We start from the raw sequence: 23,710 nt of genomic DNA, 5'->3' as shown, positions 1-23,710 counted from the left end.
TAATAATTATTGATAGGAAATAAGAATATAAGTGATTCTAATTTTATGTCCTTTCATGAATCTACATTTTCTAAAATTTTCACAACAAACACATATTAACATAGGAGTAAGAAAACATGAAAAAAAACCACTTTTACACTTTAAAACAGGTATGCTTTCCTTAAGGCAGCAGAAATCCCTTTTTCACATGAAATCTTATGTGAAAACCCAACTCACAGAAGCTATAGAATGTGTGAAGCAAGGGTGGCAGGCCTAGAGTCCTGTTCACTTGGTGGATGTCCTTGAAGACCCACTTTGGAGGGTCAGGGCTAGAGGATTCTGTACCATGCACACTGCCAACCTCTCTAGGAGTAAAGTGCTTTTAGTGAGCCCTGACCATGTAAGCGAGGCCCGTGACTTCTGCCTGGTACGTAATAACTCATAAACTAACAGCCCATTCCATTTTAATTCACTGCATTCCATATTATATATTCATTTATTGAGCATTAAAATTTTTCCCCCAGATTTTAACTTTGCATCACATTAGTTTACCTATGGACTAGAACTAAAAGATTTTATCATTACATTGGGAGGAACTCGAAGGATTATACTTGATACCACCAGCCTCAGATTTCCTTGAAGGTCAATATGAGAAATGACCACAGGAAGAATGAATCTCCATCTTCTCTAAAAGTAGCATTAAATACATTTTTCCATTCTGATGTTCAAAGTTCCTTACATAAGGTTGCATGTGACAAATTCTCCCAAAATTTTAGTACTGGAAAAAAATTGCTATTTTTATAAATAAGTATGATTTCCTTTTATAATGCTGTTTTATTCCTATATATCTCCTCATGTTTCCTTTTTGACTTTATCTTCCATAAAGCTCAGAATCATGTTTATTGCCAAGTTATGGAAACAAACAGCTGCCCTATCTTGCAGAAAAACTCTCTCAGAACACTTCCGTATTTATCCTCAACTAAATGGTCCCATGATATGCATGGCTCATGTTATGTGATTTTGAGATAGATCATTTTCACACACAGAAATGCACTGTATGACTTTTAGGCAATAGTGTGTGTGTGTGTGTGAGAGAGAGAGAGAGAGAGAGAGAGAGAGAGAGAGAGAGAGAGAGAGAGAGAATGTGCATTCATTAAACTTCAACAGCAGACTAAAAGACATTCAGTGGGTTAAACATACTTCTTTACCTTTCAGGAAGGTACAATGTTTAATTCTTATTGTCAACTTTACTTAGATCATTTTACAACAAGTACTAAAGAGGGCACAGAATATGGGGACAGGCCCTCAAGTTTGACAATGATATCAATAGTTTATCTATGTTATTTCATTTTAAGGGATGTGATTATTCTTTTAGTGTTGTTGTTTTTTTCTGAGATGCATAATAACATGGCAATGTACTAACACAGTAGAATTTGCACTAAAAATAATTTGGGTACAAGGGCCTAATAGGGGCAGAATCTTGATCATTGGAATTGGGAGGCAGCTTTCTGTTCTAGCATTAGCACTGTTGAGGCTCTGCAGTAAGTTGGGTCAGTTGATGAGAGAAGAAGGCTGTCACTGCTAAAACAATTTGCCACAGCATTCACAAGAGCACCCAAACCAGCCAGAAGCAAGAACACCAGTCAGGCTCCCAGGACTCTATCTTCCCACTCTTGGAGGTCTGCATAATAATCCACAGGTGAGCTTCCATCAAAGTAGTGATGCTTGGTATTCAAGAGTCCAGAATCTGGACTTCCATTTCCTAAATTTAAACCCTAGTTTACCACTCAATGTTGACTGAGTAAAATGGGGATAGTGTCTTATTTTGAGTCTTTCTGTAAATTAATGAGATCGTCAGTTAAAGGCAGCCAGCCAGAGCCTGGCTCATGGTCCATCTTCAATTTAGGTCAATTTTTATTGTTATTTGTTATTTAGACTTAAAGCATCACCTACTAAAATGCAAGTACCCAGCGAAGCATGTCTCGTTATTGGTTAATACTTTAGCAGAGATTCTCACCATGTGACTGTCAGTTAAGATGCAGAAGGCAGCAGCAAGGGATTCAGGTTTGAAACCTGGGAGAAGCAGGGAATCAGCCTTTAGGAGAGAAATAGCTCTGACATTTGCTCGGAGCCTCAGTGATTCTTCTACATGGAAAAGCACCCAATCATTGCAGCTACTCAAGCGTAAACCCTCACAGTCACAGAAAGGCGACCTAATTGTGGAAGCCAGATCACAGGATCCATGGCCCTCGGGCCTTGGGACTGCCCCTCTATCAGCTGCCCCACCTCAGAGGACTCCCTACATGGACTTTCTGTGCTAAGAGACATACAAGTGCAAAGCTGCCACATTGAATCTGTGTTTTCTGACTTGCCAAGCGCACAGGCAGAGATCACAAACACTGGTGTGTGGGAGATGGCCATTCCCGGGGAGGCTGTCTACACTGGATCCTGTGCTGACGGCAGGTGGAAAGTCAAGGTCTTTCTCTATGGAACAATTATGTGTGTACCCTTTCCCACTAAGTGCAGACTTCCATTTGTAAAGTCATCCATAACCCCTATAAATCAGTCATCTCAACACCCTCTCCCATCCAGCAAGGAGAGAAGAGCATTTTGGAGACAATCTATGAAGCTATTATGTATAAAATGGATGGATTATTATTATGATTTCTCCCAAGGGTACCAAGCAGAGGCTGATTCTGAACAAATCATTTACATTCACTCCTTGAGAGAGACTTCATTTCATTTCCTGCTGGGTCAGGGAGGAGTACACACCTAGACACGTGCATACACACACACACACACACACACACACACACACACACACACACACAGCTCCCTGTGCGGCATGAAGTACTGACCTGTTAGGCCGGCAGCCTCGGCGGACAGGAAGGCACTCCAGGACAGGAGGAAAAACAGGCCTGTTTCCAGCATTGGGAACTCACACAGTTTGGTAAATTTGGTCAAGTGATAAAATGTGTTAAGGGAAACGCCAACTGGTTTGACAGCTACATCACTGTACTGGCTGAGAAAAGCTGATATGGTAATGGTATTTCAGAGAGAATGACTGATTTTCAGTGCCAATCTCAGTGGGCCCTTCTCGAAGACCAGAGCGAATTCCATGCTTTGCTGGGGGGCTGAACATGCCCATGAAAATAATTCAAACCTGTGTTCAGACAGCGGAGGTGTCTAGGAAGAGTATAAACCCAGCAAATTGTGGGTGCAAAACCTCTGGAAGTTGGCCTCAGGCCATGCGTGGGGTGTGCCCTTAGGAGAGCTGTGGCAGGTACCCAGGAGCCCAGGAGAGTATGGCTAGAAGGAGATCCCCAGGGAGCAGCCTGGCCTTCCACTGTCCTGTGTGGGCTGGCAATAAAGACAGTGCCCGTTCCCACAGTGTGGAGAGTGGCATGAGGTGAAGTTGCTAAGAATGTTTTGAATGGTTTAGAAAGCACAGAGTGCCAGGAGGCAGGATGACCTCAGTGGGCTCGGAAACTGACTCCACATGGGTTTGTATTCACCATATCCACATTTCTTGACCCCTCTGGGCTTCTGATGTCCTTTCAAAAAGTGGAGGTAATACTACAGTCTACCTCATTGGCAGTTATACCAATTAGTACATGTTAAAAACTCAGAAAAGCACCCTGCAACAAAAGTGATATTCTTTTTTTTTCTGTTAGCGATATAATTTTTTAAAAAAAAAATCTTTGCTGAAAATAGAACTAGCAAGACCCCCAAAGCAACTCTATGGAGTGAAAAAGGGCTGCCCTTAGGCCCCTTTCAAAACCCCTTTTGTGGCTTGGAGGAGGGAAGCCTTTGTTTCTAGAGGAATTCCTCAGAATTCCTCTTGTGATTTGTCTTAAAGAGGATGCTCTTAAAAAAAGAAATAAGTAAATATAAATGTATTCATAAATAAATTATATATATATATATATATATAGAGAGAGAGAGAGGAGGCTCAGTCCAGGCTTAAGTAACAGGATCTCAAAGGGCTACAGGGCCTTATTTTTACTTAACCTCCTCTAGAAAGTAGCTGGGTTCTGAGTTAACCCCCAGGTGCAGAGCCTGGAGCTACAAGCTGAGGACACTCTGCCTCAGTCAGGAAGGGAGATCAGGGGATGCAGGTGGAGGGACAGCAGTGCACCTGCCTCCCTCAGGCCTGTTGGCCTTGCAAGTCCTAGCTGTGAAGCCTTAGCCAAGTTGTAAACCTAAATTGTACTCCTTCAGCTGTAAACTTGAGATAATAACAGCACCTGCCTTTGGGCATCCTTGCAAAATCTGAGATAATCCATGCAAGATGCTCAGGGCAACTTCTGGCACATGGTACATCTCTCAATGAACATTAGATGATATTATTAGTGTCATGTTCATTGTTACTGGTGCATGACCCATCGTGAGCTCCTTGACCTCCTCATGCCTCAGTTTCCTCGTGTGCAAAGTGAGGATGATAATAACCTGTCCTACAAGGTTGATCCAAATGAGGTGGTGCATGGCCAGACATTGCCTAAGTGTTCCTGTCACCATTATTATTGCTCTGTTCTAAACCACACATGACCTTCAGGGCAACTCCAGCTAGTGATTAAGACGCAACAGGAAGAAGTGGTTTGGGAGTATGCATTTTCACTCTGGGCTCACTTATTGATGACAGGGCTTTGGCCCATAGCTTATCCTTTCTAAGCTGTTGGTACCCAATAAATATAAGCACTGTTGATATGGTGGTGTGCAGGTTAGTTAAGGATGGAACTTCATTGTGAACAAGTAGTAGAGGGCCCAACACACTACAGCACTGGGTAGGATCACTTTTGCTGTTGGAAACCAGTTCTGACTTACTTGATTTCTCTCAGGGGAGGTGCCGTTCTCCAGGGGTTCCAGGACTGAGCTTTGGTGTAGACTTTGAGTCTCCCCTTCTTCATCTCTTGTGAACAACCTGTCATAGGTCCCAGAGATTCTCCTTTTTAAACACTGGGTTCCATTCTGATGCTTCTCCACAGTTCACTATGGTTTTCCCTTGGTTCGAATCCCTTTCCTTTGACCCATGCCCTGGACCAGATTCTCTCTTGTTAAAAACAAGAGAGTCCCTCTTTTGAGCAGAAACCTTCAGCAGCTAGTTGTGGACCACAGAGCGAGACTCAGCCTCTTAAAGAACATCCTAAGGTATTCCATAGCAGCCTCCATCCCACTTGTATGAACTTATTGTCCATTTCTCTTCAGCTGGAGCCCTCTGGTCCTCTAAGGCTCATCTGCCATGTGCAGCCCCAGTCAGTCCCACCTCCACCAGGGCAAATACTGGTCTTCCCTTCCTGGGGTACTTACTGCATAGCCCTGGCTTCCATCCTACCTATCTTCAAGGCCAAGCCCAGGTCCCTCTCTGCATAAAAATACCACTTTTCAAATTATTTTTTGGAACAGTTGGCCAAGAGTCTCTTGGACTATTCCAGACACAGTCGTCTTTCTCTGAATTTTTACAGTCCCAATAGCTTGCATACAGCTTTGGCACTTTCTATCCAGTTCTCAGTGTGGAGCTTGTCTTCCCAAGCTTGCCATTAATTGTGGGCAGAGACCATATTTTATTCATCTTGACTCTTTGTAGATACCCTCATTAGAACAGAGCCTTTTAGCAGCTGTTCAGTGAATCTCAGGGCCAGTCCTCATGGAAAAAGACTCCAACAGTTTGCATTTCTTACCTTGGGCTCTGATCCCTTGTGGCCACATTCCTTTCTTCTCTTTCCTCTGGGATTTTTGGCCATCATTTTTTGTCTTTTTGTGTCTTCTCCCTGGCCTCAAGTCTTCAGAGTTGACATTGATCCTCTGGCTTTCTTCCCCAACTCTGACTCACTTTTGCCCCATCCAGCTATTCTGGGTGAAGAGCATACTAGAACAAGGACACTCCCACCCCACCCAGGATCCTTCAGGAACTCTACCCATCCTCCCTACTCCCTAACATCAAAGAAAGGATCCAAGGACACAGTGTCCCAGATATGGCAAATATGTCATTTCTGCATTGTTTGCAGGTTCCCTTCGATGAAGTAGTTATGGATACTTTTTAAATCCGTAATGATATCTGGCTTGGCTTATCCTGTAGGCTAGTGATGGTCACAAGCATGAAAAGGAGGCAGAGCCCAGCCAGGTTATCACCCCCAGTTCATCCTATGTTCATGATGCTGGACCTTCAGTTCTTCCTCTCGACCCTAGGATAGCCAATCCTGATGTTCTCTGCCCACTACTTTCCCTACATTGCATTTTTTAAAAGGCTGTTGATAGTCTAAGATCAGACATGATCAAGAGTACTAGTATTGACCCTGGACAAGAAAGATCCTGGCCCCCTCTGCCATGGGTGCCAATCTGTGCCTCCTGGGGCGATCACTCAGAACTAAGATGGACTTAGCAGGGCTTTATCCAACTTGAACCATTTACTGGCCTGGAGGTTGTTCATCCTCAGAAACATTCCACGGATACTGGGTGCTCTCAGAAGACCCCAGCTTTCCACAGACAGATAAAGGATATCAGTGCTGTGACAACAGCATATGCAGACCCCATTGCGAATGAGCCAGCGAAGATCCCCAGGAAATTCCCCACAGACTGGAAGAACGCGGCGGTGTCAAATGCATTTGGATTCTCCTTGGGACTGTAAATGGATATAGAACTGAAAAGACAAGAGGAAAGGCTAGTCAGTGACTTCCATCTTATGGCCCAGATAAGTAGTTCAACAGTCCCCACCCCCTTTGGGAGAGACACTCTGTCCTATAATTTGGGTGCTGCTTGGAAGGGTTGAGGGGGAAAGGATGAAGAGGAAAAAGAGGTAGAGAAAACAGAAAGCTTTCTCTTACCTTACAGCCCAATCCCATGGTATCCATATATTTCTGCCAGTCAATAAACATTTTTATATTGGTAGGGTCATAAAGAATATTGTTTCTGAGCAAACTAGGCATTAAAACATGGTAGGTGTATATGGAATCTGCTGAGAAGATAGATAACTGTGAATTATTTAGTGGCCATATGTCTTCAGTGCTGTTATATATTCACAAATGTTCCTGATAAAAAGTGCACTTTTATGGCCTGTGCACAAATGGGTGATACAAATCATGGCGTGCACAAAATATTCTGCGGTGATCTTGTCATAAACCACAAAGCCTTCCTCTCTCCAGCATAACCCTTCAGAAACAGAGCCCTGGTGGCATTCAGAACATCACAATATTAACCCCCAGGGAGAGACAAAACCCTCATCTTCCCACCATAACAAATGGCAGCAGCTGCCCAAGGTCATCTTTTATACCCCAATTCTGGTGGCTGCCAACAGATTTATTTCCATAGAGAAAAATCAATCCACCAATAAGCAGTCTGTTCACTTAAATATTTTTGAGAATATTGTACTTTTTAAAAAAAAAAAAAAAAAACCAAGAGCTCAAACCCTAGAGTGTTAATATGAATAAAGAGGTGGGCCTTCTTTGGGGATATGTGAACTCCATATTATAGCATTAAAATGAAAAGATGCATGGGAACTGGCAACTTCAGGGAGACAAAAGAAGTAATATTTATTTATTTATTTATTTATTGCAATTTTTCTTTTAACATGGGGTATTTAAAACTAATCGGGAAAAATCAAGAATTTGGCAGTGGATTCTGGAAAAGACTATGGCAGTATGGAGAGAAAATACACTAGATCCAATGACTAAGATGAAACTGGGATTTATAGAGCTGTAACTGGATCTTCTGTGCTCAGACAATTAGAACGTGTTAACTCTCTGACCTGACTTTTTCCATCTAGAGACTAGTTAAGACAGTGCAGGGGGAACAGATTCCATTTCTCCTTCTGGAAGATACATGGCATAAAGAAGGTAGTTTTAAATGTTCTTAGTTTCCCCCTTGATGTCTTTAAACCCCCAAAGTAGGCCAAACACTTCTGCTTTGATCCTGTAATTGGATAAGGAAGATGAATGTGGATCTTGAATGGAGCTCTGAAATATATGCGAGAAAAGGATTGCCTTTGAAATGATTTTCTTTTTTGTAAAGTGTTATGCTTTGCAGGAAAACAAGGAAAAGCAAACCCATATTTGGGGCCTCTGTATTTGCCAGTCTTGGGGAAAGGTGTAACCCTCCCTTGGCCATCAGGAAACCTGGTGCCCAAGGCTGTGAAGTCTGAAGTGTTGGCCTTGACTTTCAGCAGATTTCCTCATTCTGGGGAAGAAACAATGGACAAGGAAACTGCTACACTTCTTTCTTCCTTTCAAACAAAGGTTTTTGCATGGTAATGTAGCTTTGTAAATAACTGAAATTCCCAGGGCTGCTTCCAGTAGATCTGAGCCACTGAAAGGATAAAGCCATCTCCACACCCCTAGAAGGGTTTTCTCTGTCTGGCAGCTTCTGGAACATACCACCATCACATCATTTGGCCATATTCTGTACCATTATTTATCTAATGTTTTACTTTAAATCAACTCATTTACATTCAAAAGTAAGAGATTTTATTAAAGAATATGTATGCTATCATAAGTTTGATGTGATAGATATATTTCTTCTTAATGAATGTAGGATAAGTAATTTGAAAAAAAAATTCCCCAGAGTGTTCCCTAAACTCATCTCCATAACCCCACTGATTTGGAGTCTGTGCTTGGGAAGGCCATCCAACAGGGTACAGCCTCTGTGTGTCCAATTGTATATCCTTCCCATGATTTTTGACTTAACTGAAGGAGAAGGCTTAACTCCCCTGGGCTATGCAGATGATCCATTGAATTTGCCACGCCTGGCTCCCCAGGACAGGCTCACTGGGTTTCTGCTATGTTCTAGGTGATGTACTAGGTACAGAGAGCTGGGGGCAGACAAGGAGGCACACAGAGAAGGGGAGCAGAATTCTATTCAACATTTTATTAACACTTGGTACATGCAAGTCGCAACCAGGCAGAAAAGCCTAAGACACCGACACATATGGCTCTAGTCCCAGTGCTGAGTGTGAGGCTGAGAGAGATACACAAAATGTAATGGGACAGAAGAGGAAAGGGGCACTGTTTTAACATAAAGGAGGTAGTTATTTGAGCAAGGTTTCAAGTGGACACACAGTGATGGGGAGAGGGTCTTCCAGGCAGTGGGAAGAAAGTGAAGAAAAGCAGGGAGGAAGGTGAGTTCGGGGCACATTCTAGCTGTAGCTGCGTGATCAGGGCTGGAGCCCGAAGTGTATACCCAGGCCTATGGCGAAGGGGGTGTGGGAGGCGCCATCTTGAGCCCTTGACTCCGTGCTCGGAACACATAGGAACCCACGCAGGGATATAATGCTTAGTCATCTTACGCCTACATTTAATTTGGTTCAATTCTATAACATTTCTGAGCGATGAATAGGGCCAGTATAGCAAACCCTCCCTCCCTCCTTTCTTCCTTTTTCCTTTTTATAAAATAGACTGAGGAAAAGAGAAATTAGGGTCACACAGCAACCATGTTCACAAAGTCAGTCTCTTATTTCTTCCTTTAAAAATGTCATCATTTTAGGAACCCACATGAACCCATATTGGGGTAGCTGAGTAGCACTGACTGTCAACGTAGATTATTGAAAGAAGAAATATCAAGGAAAATTAAGGACTTTCTTAAAATGGCTGAAAGTTCTATAGAAATAAATTATAATGTCTATAAAAACTTACCCATGACTCAAATTACGTTCTGACCAATTTCTTGAGAGCTAGCTGAACATTCACTAATTTCTTCTGTTGTTTTTTTTTTTTTTAAATCACTAACAGATATATCAATTGCAAGTGATGAGAAATAAGGAATTATTATTAGGAAGACTTAGGTAATGGCCTTTGGAGAAGCATTCAATTTAAACGTTTGCCTCTTAAAAAGAAGGAAATATATTATTTGAGCAGTTACCTGGATCTGTAGCAGATAACATTGAACCAAAAAATAAACAGTCAGTGAAATGAAAGTCTCCATTTTTCAGCTGGCCGGCATATATCATCGCCTTGACAAAACCATACACAATTAACCTGTAAAAGAGAAAAATAAGATCTTTAAATATTGAGTGGAGTTCTGTGTAAACCAGTTATCACTGCAAACATTCCTCCTGAACAAGCATTCTGCACAACCACTCCATCCTGCCCGTTCATGGCCACTGGCTCTCAGTTCACTACAATCTCTGAACCAAATATCACCATTCATTCACCCAGCAAAAGGTAACAGGGCATTTTATGGTTTATTTCAATAGAAACAAGATAAATCTCAAGGATTTAAAAATAATCTGTCAAACGTGGCACTGCAAATCATGCCTACAAGTAGAGTGGCTGACTTGACATCTGTAAATGGATTGCTTTTCAGTTTTCCTTGTTTGGTCTGTTGGGGGTGTCTGTCTGCAGAGGGTTCGAATTTCAAATCTGTGATCTCAGGAGAAAGATATTGGCCACTGGCAGGGCAGAGCCACCCAGCCACTTTACAATAGACAAATCTCCATCACTCCGGGTGTCAGGGCACTTCCGCCCTCATAGAGAAGCCCTGTTAGGTCAGAGCAGGTGCAATGTCGTCGAGCAATGCAAATGCTGACATGGTCACTCATTTGGTTTTACAAGAAATGTTGCTCTGGTTTTGAAGATTCTATCCTCAGTTTCCTATGTATGAAATGCAAATCCTCTGTTTGCATCATCCTCTGGCAACCTGTAGTCTTTATATTATTTATTTATTTGGCTGATTGGTTTTGCTAAAACCTAGTAGAGAAAAGACAGAGATTGGTGAACTGAACTGCAGTATAATCTAAGGTCTGTAAGAGCTTAGAAACTACAGACCATCAAACCAACAGAGTGATGTTTAAATACATTCACTTAAAAGTTAATTTAAAAAAATGGTTCTGAGGTTGGAGGTTTTGGTTAAAGATCAGATATGAGAAATTTTACTTTCAACAATAATACAGATATTTCAAATTGTAAGAGAAATATATTCATCTATTTCAGACACAATTACATCTAAATACAGGCAGTAGCACACACTGACTATAGGATATTATGTTCTTACTAAAACTTTTGAATCTTTAATATCTTTAGTCATATGATAATGTGCACAGAGCTTTTAAACAATTAATGAAATAATAAACACATGGTGTTGGGCACATAGTAAGTTCTCAATGATGTCATTATTATTACTAGCAATGATCAAAATAGCACTTAGCATTTATTTACAGTTTCTACTTTGCATTGTCTTAATTTATTCAATTCACACTTTGATCCCACAAGGCATGCGGGTATTACTATTTTCATTTACATAAAAGAACAGTGAACACAGTGATTAAGTGACTCATGTGAGTGACACAGTAAACTGTGAATCCCAGATTTGAATTGAGGTCTGGCGCCCAGCCTGGTCAGGTTTAACCTCCACATTGTATTGCCTAGAAGAGTGGGTCTCTATTTAGCATGATACCTGACGTCCTAAACTATAGTCCAACCACCCCCTAAGGTATTGTCCTGGGCAGGAATGAAGTCTGCCAAAGAATCAGAAATAATACTACCCTTTGAGGGCGCTAGTGAGCCCATCTATGGTGGGCTAGAGATGGAGACCCCACACTGCAGAGTGTGGTGTCCAGCACAGGACACGGAATCTCAATCAGGCTGCAGGTGGTAAGCATCTGTGAGCAAATGTGCCCGCAGGACATAACTGTGGCGTGGTGAAGACGCCAGTTCAAGGGGCCTTGTTCTTGGCAGGTCGTCTGTGCTTGACCCGGCAGGCCACGTGAGGGGTGCCAAGCGTGCCATCTCCTGACAGGCCCAGGGGAGTTTCGTCCAGCTGATTTATTTGTTCAATAGATATTTATTGTTGAACCCCTAGTAAGTGGCAGGCCCTCTTCTAAGTGCTTAAGATATATTAGTTAACAGAATAAAGATGCATGGGAACACGCAGTTAACAGGATGGAAAATCATAAAAATCAGAGAAGTTCAAATTCCATTTGCTCTCCAAGTCACTCCCTGGATTGAAATCTGCCAGTCTGAATGACACTCGGACATTCCAGACAGTCATGACATTGCCACAGAAGGGCTCCTCGTTTCACACTTCAGCTTCTTGTGGGGTCAGCCCAACCTCACCATGATCCGTTCTCATTTGAACTCATTTCAAATATGAAGCAGTAGAGCTGTGGCTCAGCAGAAGAGTGCTCACCTAGCATGTGTGAGATGCTGGGTTCCATCCTCAGCACCACATAAAAGTAAATAAATAAAATAAAAGTATTGTGTCCAACTACAACTAAAAATTATAAAAAAAATATGGAGCATTAACAGGCTCTGGAATCAATGTCAACTTTATGATCTGTGACTATATTTCTGAAATTCTGTATCTATTAGTTAATTTTACAGGTTAAAAATCCAAGGCTCAAATTAAAATGATTGCTCCATATTGTGTAGAAGCCATTAAATTGGAGAATATAAAAATATATGTATTCATGGTACGTAGGCTTAGCAACAAGGAAGCCAGAAACCTCATACACTATTGCTGTAAACTAAAATTATAGGGCTTCTATATCTTAAAATGCTAATATTTTAAATATTCAATAACTTATTGGTTTCCCGTGGATTCATATTAATAAATTAATCAAATAGATACCAAAATGTGTATAATCGGATTATTAACAGATCACAAATATTTATTGTAGTAAACAATTCAAGACAAATTGCAGAATATACACATGATGGGACTAAATATGCAACTACTAAAACTATTTGTAAGAATATTATTGGTCACGGCAAAGTCAATTATTTTTAAATTAATAAAAAATAATTCAACTTTATATATTTGACTATACTTAGGTATTCATTTATGAAACAAAAAAAACTAGAAACACGTAATCCATTATTAATGATGATTGCAGTTACATAAGTGGGATTAAATGTGACCCTCTTCTTGTTAGTTTCATTGCATTTCCCCAGTTCTCTTAAAATAATAGCCATAATAAAAACAATGTACATTATAAGCATCATTATGAACACAGTAGACATTTTATACTCATGATATAATATACAACAGACATCATTTTATCCTCATAATCCTCTGAGTTACATGTTGTAATTATTCCTTTTTACAAGCGAGAAAATTTTAGGAATCAGAGAGTTTAAGTAACCTGCCCATAGTCACAGAATCAGCTTATGGCAGATCTCGACTTGAATATAGTCAGATGGACACAAAAGCCTATACATGTTTTAAATATTATAATATTTACACAGATTATTTGGACACATTAATGGGTTTTGCGGTGACACTTTCATACATGCATATACCGTGCTTAGATCATGTCCACCTTCCTTTCTACCCTTTCTGACCTTCCCTCTCTTCTTTCTTCTCTTCAGCACCTTTCCACTTCCCAAATAGTTTCTCTTCAACTTTTAGGTCTTTTTATTTATTTATTTATTTATTTATTTATTTATTTATTTATAACTTTTTATATACTTGAGAAGATATACAATACTTATCTTTCCATGTCTGGCTTATTTTTTCTTAAAATGATGTCCATTTTCCTGCAGATGAAAATTTCATTCTTCTTTATGGCTGAATAATATACCCCACTGTACATATATGTCATATTTGCTTTATCCATTCATCTACTGATAGACTTCTAGATTGATTCCATATCTAGGATACTGTGAATAGTGGCACAATAAACATGGACATGCAGATTTCCCTTTTGTATGCTAACTTCATTTCTTTGAATAAATATCCAGGAGTGGTATAGCTGCATCATAGGGTATTTCTTTTCTATTTTATTTTATTTTTTATTAGTTGTTCAAAACATTACAAAGCTCTTGACATATCATATTTCATACATTTGATTCAGACGGATTAATTTTAGGGTTTTGAGAAACCTCCATGCTGTTTTCCATAGTGGCTATATTAATTTACACCCCCACAATAACATTGAAGTATTCTTTTTTTCCATATTCTAGCCAGAATTTGTTATTTTTCATTTTTTTTGTTGGTTTTATTTATTTTTTTTTTTAACATTAGCCATTCTGACTGGGGTGAAATGGAATCTCAGTGTAGTTTTGATTTGGAATTTTCCTGATGGCTAAAGATATTAAGCATTGAGAGCTGCCCCACGCGCCTGCAGGGTAGACGGACCTCCAACCCACCAGCAGAACAGGTCCAGCAGCCTGCTGAGGGGCAGGCCTGCCCCCTCCCCCAGTGCCTACAAGGTCAGGCCCAGCAACCTTCGGAGTGACAGAGCTGCCCCACACGCCTGCAGGGTAGGCGGACCTGCGACCCACCAGCAGAACAGGTCCAGCGGCCTGCTAAGGGGCAGGCCTGCCCCCTCCCCCAGTGCCTGCAAGGTAGGCGGAGCTGTGACCACCGGCAGATCAGGCCCAGCGGCCTGCTGAGGGGCGGAGCCACCCCCTCCCCCCGCACCTGCAAGGTAGGCAGACCTGCGACCCACCGGCAGGTCAGGCCCAGCAACCTGCGGACTGACAGAGCTGCCCCACGTGCCTGCAGGGTAGGCGGGCCTGCGACCGACCGGCAGAGCAGAACTAGCGGCCCGCCAGCGTGGTAGACAGATCACAAATCCTCTGAAATGGAAATGAGGAAAACCACTCCATTCACAGTATCCTCAAAAATAATAAAATACTTGGGAATCAACCTAACAAAAGAGGTGAAAGACTTATACAATGAAAACTACAGAACCCTAAAGAGAGAAATTGAAGAAGATTTTAGAAGATGGAAAAATATACACTATTCATGGATAGGCAGAACTAACATTATCAAAATGGCGATATTACCAAAAGTTCTCTATAGGTTTAATGCAATGCCAATCAAAATCCCAACGGCATTTCTTGTAGAAATAGAGAAAGCAATCATGAAATTCATATGGAAGAATAAAAGACCCAGAATAGCAAAAACAATGCTAAGCAGGAAGTGTGAATCAGGCGGTATAGTGATACCAGACTTCAAACTATACTACAGAGCAATAGTAACAAAAACAGCATGGTACTGGTACCAAAACAGGCGGGTGGACCAATGGTACAGAATAGAGGACACAGTAACCAACCCACAAAACTACAACTTTCTTATATTTGATAAAGGGGCTAAAAGCATGAAATGGAGGAAGGATAGCATCTTCAACAAATGGTGCTGGGAAAACTGGAAATCCATATGCATCAAGATGAAACTGAATCCCTTTCTCTTGCCATGCACAAAAGTTAACTCAAAATGGATCAAGGAGCTTGATATCATCAGAGACACAGCATCTGATAGAAGAAAAAGTTGGCTACGACATACATACTGTGGGGTCGGGCTCCAAATTCCTCAATAAGACACCCATAGCACAAGAGTTAACATCTAGAATCAACAAATGGGACTTACTCAAACTAAAAAGTTTTTTCTCAGCAAAAGAAACAATAAGAGAGGTAAATAGGGAGCCTACATCATGGGAACAAATCTTTACTCCTCACACTTCAGATAGAGCCCTAATATCAGAGTATATAAAGAACTCAAAAAATTAGACAATAAGATAACAAATAACCCAATCAACAAATGGGCCAAGGACCTGAACAGACACTTCTCAGAGGAGGACATACAATCAATCAACAAGTACATGGAAAAATGCTCATCATCTCTAGCTCTCAGAGAAATGCAAATCAAAACCACCCTAAGATACCATCTCACTCCAGTAAGATTGGCAGCCATTAGGAATTCAAACAACAACAAGTGCTGGCGAGGATGTGGGGAAAAGGGTACACTTGTACATTGTTGGTGGGACTGCAAATTGGTGCAGCCAATTTGGAAAGCAGTATGGAGATTTCTTGGAAAGCTGGGAATGGAACCACCATTTGACCCAGCTATTCCCCTTCTCGGTCTATTCCCTAAAGACCTAAAAAGAGCATGCTACAGGGACACTGCTACATCGATGTTCATAGCAGCACAATTCACAATAGCAAGACTGTGGAACCAACCTAGATGCCCTTCAATAGATGAATGGATAAAAAAAATGTGGCATTTATACACAATGGAGTATTACTCTGCACTAAAAAATGACAAAATCAAAGAATTTGGAGGGAAATGGATGGCATTAGAGCAGATTATGCTAAGTGAAGCTAGCCAAGCCCTAAAAAACAAATGCCAAATGTCTTCTTTGATATAAGGAGAGTAACTAAGAACAGACTAGGGAAGAAGAGCACGAGAAGAAGACCAACATTAAACAAGGATGAGTGGTGGGAGGGAAAGGGAGAGAGAAGGGAAATTGCATGGAAATGGAAGGAGACCCTCAGGGTTATACAAAATTACATACAAGAGAAAGTGAGGGGAAAGGGAAAAATAATACAAGGGGGAGAAATGAATTACAGTAGAGGGGGTAGAGAGAGAAGAGGGGAGGGGAGGGAAGGGGAGGGGGGATAGTAGAGGATAGGAAAGGCAGCAGAATACAACAGACATGAGTATGTCAATATGTAAATCAATGGAAGTGTAACTGATGTGATTCTGCAATCTGTATACGGGATAAAAATGGGAGTTCATAACCCACTTGAACCAAAGTGTGAAATATGATATATCAAGAACTATGTAATGTTTTGAACAACCAACAATAAAAAAATACATAAAAAAGATATTAAGCATTTTTTTCATATGTTAATTGGCCATTTGTATTTCTTTTGAGGACTGTCTGTGTAGTTCATTTTCCCTTTTTTTGATTGTATTACTTGTTCTTTTTTTTGTTAAGCTTTTTGTGTTATTTACATATGAATACTAATTATCTCTAAGATGAAAAAAAATGTAAAGATTTCCTCCTATTCTGTAGTTTGGCCCTTTCCTTTATCGTTTTCTTTGCTGTGCAGAAGCTGTTTAATTTTATGTAATCCCATTTGTCAATTCTTGCTTCTGTTTCCTGGGCTCTTGAAGGCCTATTCAGGAAATCACTGCCTGTGCCAATCTCTTGAAGTGTTTCCCTGATGTTTTCTTCTACTACTTTCAAAGTTTTATGCTTGACATTAAAGTCTTTGATACATTTTGAGCTGATTTTGGTGCAGGGTGAGAGATGGGGGTCTAGTTTCAATCTTCTACATGGGGATATCCAGTTTTTCCAGCACCATGCGTTGACAAGGCTGTCTTTTTTCCAAAGTGTTTTTGGCGACTTTGTTAAGAATCACTTGGCTGGAGATGAGTGGGTTTATTTCTGGATACTCTATTCTATCCCATTGGTCTAAATGCTTTTTTTTAATGCCAATATCAGAGTTTTTTTTAACTAGTTCTATAGTATATTTTGAAATCAGGTATTGTGATGCCTGCAGCATTGTTCTTTTTGCTCAAGATTGCTTTGGTTACTTGAGGTCTTTTATGTTTCCATACAAAGTTTTGGATTGCTTTTTCTGCTTCTGCAAAGAATGTCACTGGCATTTTAATGGGGATTGCCATGAACCTGTAGATGACTTTCAACAGTATAGACATTTTAACAATAGCCATTCTCCTAATCCGTGAACACAGGAGCTCATTCCATCTTCTAGTATCTTCCTTTTCTTTCTTCAGTGTTTTTTGGTTTTCATTGTAGGGGTCTTTCACCTTCTTGAATAAGTTTATTTCCATGTATACCTTACACTCTTAACTACCAATTCTATAATGCTTTTGAAATAAGAAGAAACAGATGTATGGGTGTGAACATGCACACATACACACAAACACCCATCTCGTTTGCTTTAAAAAAGACAAATGTCTTGTTTACTACAAATTAACTTCTGGACCTAAAGTAACTATTATGCTAGTTGCTTCCTTCAGAGAGACCAAAATATAAAATAAGAAAGTGAACACACACACACACACACACAACAAAACCTGTCTAGTGTGGGCTCATTATGGTCATTGTTATTATGAACAATCTATCAATGGTCATTAACACTGCTAATTATAATAAGTTGAAAATTATTGTGCACCTACTATGTGCCATGCATTCTTATCAATAGAGCTATTGTCATTATTGCTACATAATTATTGATAAAAACCAATTAGTTATAAATACATTAACTGAGAGGCTAAAAAATGAACCTAGGGGCTGGGGATGTGGCTAAAGCAGTAGCGAGCTTGCCTGGCATGTGTGGGGCACTGGGTTCAATCCTCAGCACCACATAAAAATAAAAGAAAGATGTTGTGTCCACCAAAAACTAAAAAATAAATATTAAAAAATTCTCTCTCTCTAAGAAAAAAGTGAACCCATGTAAATATATATATATATATATATATATATATATATATATATATATAATACACACACACATATATACCATATGTATATGTACATATATACATACACACACATATATACATACATACACATACATATATGTGTGTGTGTATATGTATATATGTGTGTGTGTGTGTATATATATATATATATATATTTGTACTATAAATTTAACTCAGAGGTACTTTGCCATTGTGCTGTACCCCTAGCCCATTTTTAAAATTTTGTTTTTACTTTTTAAAAAAATTTTGAGACAGGGTCTGGCTAAGTTGCTTAGGACCTTGCTAAGTTGCAGAAGCTGACTGGGAACTTGTAATCCTTGTGCCTCAGCCTCACGAGTTGCTGGGATTACAGGTATGCAGTACCACACCCAGAGTGGTATATTCTGTAAGCACTACACAGAAAGTATTTTGTATGGCTCAGGATACAGGACTGATGTAGTCTGATGGGGACAGGAAATCCAGTAAAATCCAATGCATGAAATTCCCTGAAGATTGCAAACCTGAGTGAGCTGTCCTCCAGAGGTCCATCTGAGGTTGGTGACAGCCTAGGTTACAGTGTGCAGCAGCAGAGCTGCCTATTAAGCAAAATTTGCTACCATTGATTTCAACTTAGTGTCATTACACTAAATGGAATACCCAGTTAGTGCTATTCTTTAAAAAGCAGAGTAATGGTGCTAGGATGGATTCAAAAGTGGAAATCCATGACCTGACCTCAAACAGTCGAGTATCACAGATGGATGTCACGTGACTGACTTCAGTAGAAGGGACTAGGTAAAAGGAATTTGCAGAAATGCTCAACAAACCCAATTTACTAAGTGTTTATAATGCATGCACTGATTTTAAATTTCATGTGTTTGTTTCACACTATTAAACTCCACACCTAAGGCACACTGTGAAAATGTTTTAAAACAAAAAGTTCCAGGAAGTTCAAATTATTTTGATGATTTTAGAATGTCATCTGAATGTCAGTATTTTTATAAAGAAATCCTCTTCCTCCCCAAACTCCTCCTGTTCCTCCTTTTCTTTCTTTAAATATGGCCTTCACCAAATATGGCTATATCACCAGTAAAGGCAGTTTTTTTTAATTGTTATGAACAAGCAAGGGGAATTGTTGGGAATCTGAAGACAAAACTGCATGGACCAGTCAGAAGAGCCACACCCTGCCCCCTGCAAGCCTGTGAAATATACCACTGCATGGAATTTGGTGGGAGAACCCAGGACCTGAGGGCACTACAGTCATTATGATAGTTATGATGTGCTCGCAGATATCCGATCTACAAATATGTATCCTATTTATTAGCTCACAGGTTGTGGATAGTGTCAGACCCACACTTTCTTTTTTTTCTGGGGCATATATTAAAGAATAATATCTCCCCGGGAACTCATAAATCCTTAGCTCTGGATTGATTCACATTGGGAGGGTCCTCTCCCCAAATTCATGCACCTTCTCTAATTTCTCTTCAAGACAGTTCCTACCTATAGCTTCCAGAGGGCCTAAAAGCAGCTACAATGTTCCTTCAAGATTAGAAGACTGCAGACAAAAGGTCACGATGAAATACCCTGTAGTTTGACCTTGGGTGGGTCCCAGCCTCCAGCACCTTGAGACACTTGAAAGGGAGTTAGGTCAGCCCACCTCTCACATGTCTGCTGCCTGGTTTCCTGCCTCTGGTCACCTTCCTGAGCCTCCTTGCCAGGCTTCACTCATCCCTATATTTCTGTGCCAGTTCTTGCTGCTGCTACAGCAACCCACGCAGATGCCTGCAGGAGATCAAGCCTCCCTTCTGTGAAGTGCTCCAAGGTTCTTGGAGGAAATATGATATAAATCCCAAGCATGAATATGGAGTGGGCATAAATTGCAAGGTTTAGATGCAGTGGGAGGTAGAGATTGGCTCAAAGATGAACTCCACTTAGGCAAGAACCTGACCAGGCATCCTGATTTTGTGTTTCTCATATCCGCTGTGCAGGAGCAAGCTGGCTCCTTCATGGATGAAGGGGATCACTTCCTAACTCTGCATCTGCCACCAAGCCCACTTGCCCACTGCTCTCTGACCTACCTAAGCACACAGGAGAAGAACAAGAAGAACCATGAAGCAGTATGGGGTCCAGCCATACTCACTAATGGCACCACGTACCCCAAATAGCAACCTCCCTTGAAGAGCTAGTCAGTATCATGGGATGTATGGACCCTATAGGACTCGAGTGATCCCAGAGATTCATGCTCTATCCTTGGGTATTCCATTTATCTTTCCAGAGATCATGATTTCATGCTCCCTGGATAGAACCAATGATCTCTCCCTGCCATCCTTCTCTCAACTTGTATCCCCAGAATCCATTCTCTGATCCTGTTGACTAAACCCTTGTCTTTATTTCTTCCAGATCCTAAATTTCACCCACACATTTCTTGTGTGCCTGTCTTACCTGACTAATTGGAAGACAGCCAATATGTTTGGCCTGCCATGTCCTCCTCTGCTCCAATCTCAATCCGTGTTCACATAACCCAGCCTTGCCAGATGGTAAGGGGTTAAAGAGCTCATGGTTCAGGAAGAAGGATGAATGATGTGCACAAAAACTACTCAGTGAAAATGACAAGCTTAGTAAGAAAGCTGAAGCTGAGTGCTGATGGATTGAGAGGAGGAAGGGGCACCGTGGTTAGAGGAAAGACGGTATTGGATTTGAGTCTGTCCTGCAGATCAGATTAATTCAGACACAAGTTGTGGGAGGAGGCAGAGGAACAGGGGAATCACTACAGTTAAAGGCAGCAAAAGCCACCCAAATGAGTGGTAATGTGTAGAAAGTAGATGGCAAAAGTTGGGTGATTCATTTCGATAGATGTGTCCACTGTGTACCATTACATGGTCTAATTCATTGGTTCTCAAATTTTGCTGCATATTAGAATTGACTAGTAGGCTTCAAAAATCTTGATGTCCAGGCTACACCCCACAGAAAGTATGGCAGAATCTCCATGATAGGGGCTCAGGCATCAGTATTCTTTAAATGCAGCTAGGGTTCGAAGCAAGTGTTCTAAATCACCCCTTTTTATATTCTAATATCCAGGCCAAACACCTGGGAATCTGGAAGTCTGGAGAAGGGCCTGATATTCTGCATCCCTTCTAAGGTTCTCAGATGGTGTCCTTGCTGCTGATCTCACACCACACTTTGAGTAAATAAGGATGTGATAGGTAAGCAAATAGCTCAGCCATTTGTATGCCCTGGTGGAAGTCTTAAAAGGCAGCACTTTGAATTCACAAATGGTGCTTGCCTGAGACTCAATTAAAACCAATCCACATATACATAATAAGCACTCAATAGCCACAGCTTGATGACTTGGTCTTCATGCTGATCTGGGATGACAGAAAATTATTGAATAGCATTATTATTGAGTAGCATGTGAAGAATCAAGGTTCTGTGACTGTGACTCCAATTTGGAGCTCCTCATAGAAAAGGAGTGGGGGAAAGGGTGAAAGAAGTCACCCATTTATACGTAAAATTGAACAGACCTCTGTTGTCCCTTTGATCTGCAGCTGTACAAAGACTTGTATCCTAGGTGCAGAGTCCACACTGCTCCCTATCAGGGAAACAGATGGAGGAATGCTTCGGTTTCATCACCTCTGATGCTGGTCACTGGGAAATCCTACCGAGTTTTTAAAAAGTTGCAAAAAGAATTTTCAAGATTTTTCTTTTAAATATTAAAAAAAATCCTAGCAGAAACTTTGTTTTTTTTTAAGGAAATAGTGTTGATTAGTTAAACAATTAAGTAGGTTTTTTTTTTTTTTTTTTTTTTTTTTGCTTTGGGCTGAATTATATTAGCTCAGAAGGTCTGAGTTGCAGTACGAATGTGTGTGTGTGTGTGTGTGTATGTGTGTGTGTGTGTGTGTGTGTGTGTGTTGATATAAATATAAATAAATAAATATATATATATGCAGATATGTACATATAATCTTTCATGTATAACCATTGAGGATGCTAGTCAAAATGTCTCAAAGAATGAAGTTCATTAAGGCAAGTGCAGGAAGGAGATCCCACTGTCCTATACATGCACACCTGGCCCATAGCCATGGCTTTTTATCTTTAAAAACACACAAATGACTACTGCCTCGTTTATTCTCATCCTTCCTGGGAGGCAGATAAAATCAAGGTCCAGTGTTCTTTCTTAGATGAAGTAACTACACAAGACACTCAGGGGCCCATCCACACCTATAGCCAGTTCTCTGCCATTTTCCCTAAGTAAAAAGCCATCACACTATTGGGGACCGGTTGTTGAGATCAGGGGGACAAAACAACTTAGGAATGATTCAGTCAGACATCCCTTTTTCTAAAAATATAGAAATCAAGACTGAACCAGGTAATGACTTGGCCAGAGCCACACTGAACCCCGTTGGTAGCAGAGCCAATGCTAGTTTGCTCCTTGGAGAGTTCACCTCCACTGGTAAAGGGAAGGCTCTCTGCTGCCCGAATTTCAGCAAAGGGAATAAAACCTGTGATTTGAATATAACTTGACTAATATATTACTCGTGAAGAATTTTCCATCTCTTTTCATATTCCCCAAAGCATATTTATGTTCTCCAGCTGTACCATTTGGAACCCTGAAACCAACTGCTGTTTGCAATGAATGCAAATAACAAGAAAATGCTACTCTATGGATTTTCCCCAATCCGATCAATTTTTCAGCAAGTATAGCAAGCTCATAAATAATGTAGATGTTTTAAGCATATTTAGTTTAAATTAAGATGTTATACTATTTACCACTTGATTGATGGCCTTAAAATATATTGTCATTATTAGTGACAAGATATAATGAACAATTTATCTTGTGAATGGTGAAAATCAAACATCAATTCCTTGCCTCGACTCATTTCCAACTACATCAATATATTTTTGAAACCTTTTACATCTAGAATGGAGAGCTTCAAATGACCTGTTTTGCTTGTGATGCATGTAATACAACTAGTTACTTGAAATTCCTCTGAGGGGGCAAAGTGATCTTCTTTTGTAATATTTCAATTCACTTTTCAGAGCAGACAGATTGTTCTCGTAGGCTTCTCTTCTAATAACAGAGGTTACCCACTAATCAAATAGAGAAGGAATGACTAAATGCTTTAGAGAACAAAAGCACAATAAAACCTTTAGTCTTACATAGAAGTTATTCTCTTATATATCCTGAGCTTTGAGATCACCACTGTTCCCTGGCAGTATAAGTATCTGTTAAATAAGGTAATGTGGTTTGCTAAAATTCTTTTCTTTTTCTTTTCTTTTCTTGACTATACTTATACTAGAGATTCAACCCAGGGGTGTTTAACTATATTGTCTCATCCCCAGTCCTTTCTATTTCTATTTTTATTTTTTAAACTTTTGAGACAGGGTCTTACTGAGTTGCTTAAAGACTAAATTGTTGATGGTGGCCTTGAACTTGTGATCCTCCTGTGTCAGCCTCTTGAGCAGCTGGGATAACAGGCATGCACCACACCTGGCTAAACTTTGTTATTCTTAAGTGTCCCTGACATAACATTAACTGACCAGACTAGAGCTAGACTTGGCATGAGCCAGTACTAACTGAACTATGGGAATATTT

The 23,710-nt window shown here is 40.4% G+C and overlaps 1 protein-coding gene across 1 annotated transcript in view; it reads right to left on the bottom strand.

Annotated features, from left to right (window-relative positions):
- LOC308659059 (sodium/hydrogen exchanger 9-like) overlaps window positions 1-12,020 on the bottom strand; it is a gene marked incomplete at its 5' end in the record, with an annotated part of 115,094 nt that extends 103,074 nt beyond the window's left edge. The window contains 5 exons of the mRNA XM_081312055.1: window positions 2,838-2,943; window positions 6,478-6,616; window positions 8,767-8,779; window positions 9,826-9,941; window positions 12,013-12,020. Coding sequence (XP_081168181.1) covers window positions 2,838-2,943; window positions 6,478-6,616; window positions 8,767-8,779; window positions 9,826-9,941; window positions 12,013-12,020 — 382 coding nt within the window. The remainder of the gene's footprint in view (window positions 1-2,837; window positions 2,944-6,477; window positions 6,617-8,766; window positions 8,780-9,825; window positions 9,942-12,012) is intronic.
- Between the last annotated feature and the right edge of the window lie 11,690 nt (window positions 12,021-23,710).

This window comes from Spermophilus citellus (assembly GCF_964194105.1).
Source record: "Spermophilus citellus genome assembly, chromosome: 10".
In the NCBI taxonomy this organism is placed as follows: Eukaryota; Metazoa; Chordata; class Mammalia; order Rodentia; family Sciuridae; genus Spermophilus; species Spermophilus citellus.
The sequence above is the reverse complement of the archived record's forward strand: the minus strand, read 5'-3'. Positions and strand labels throughout refer to the sequence as shown.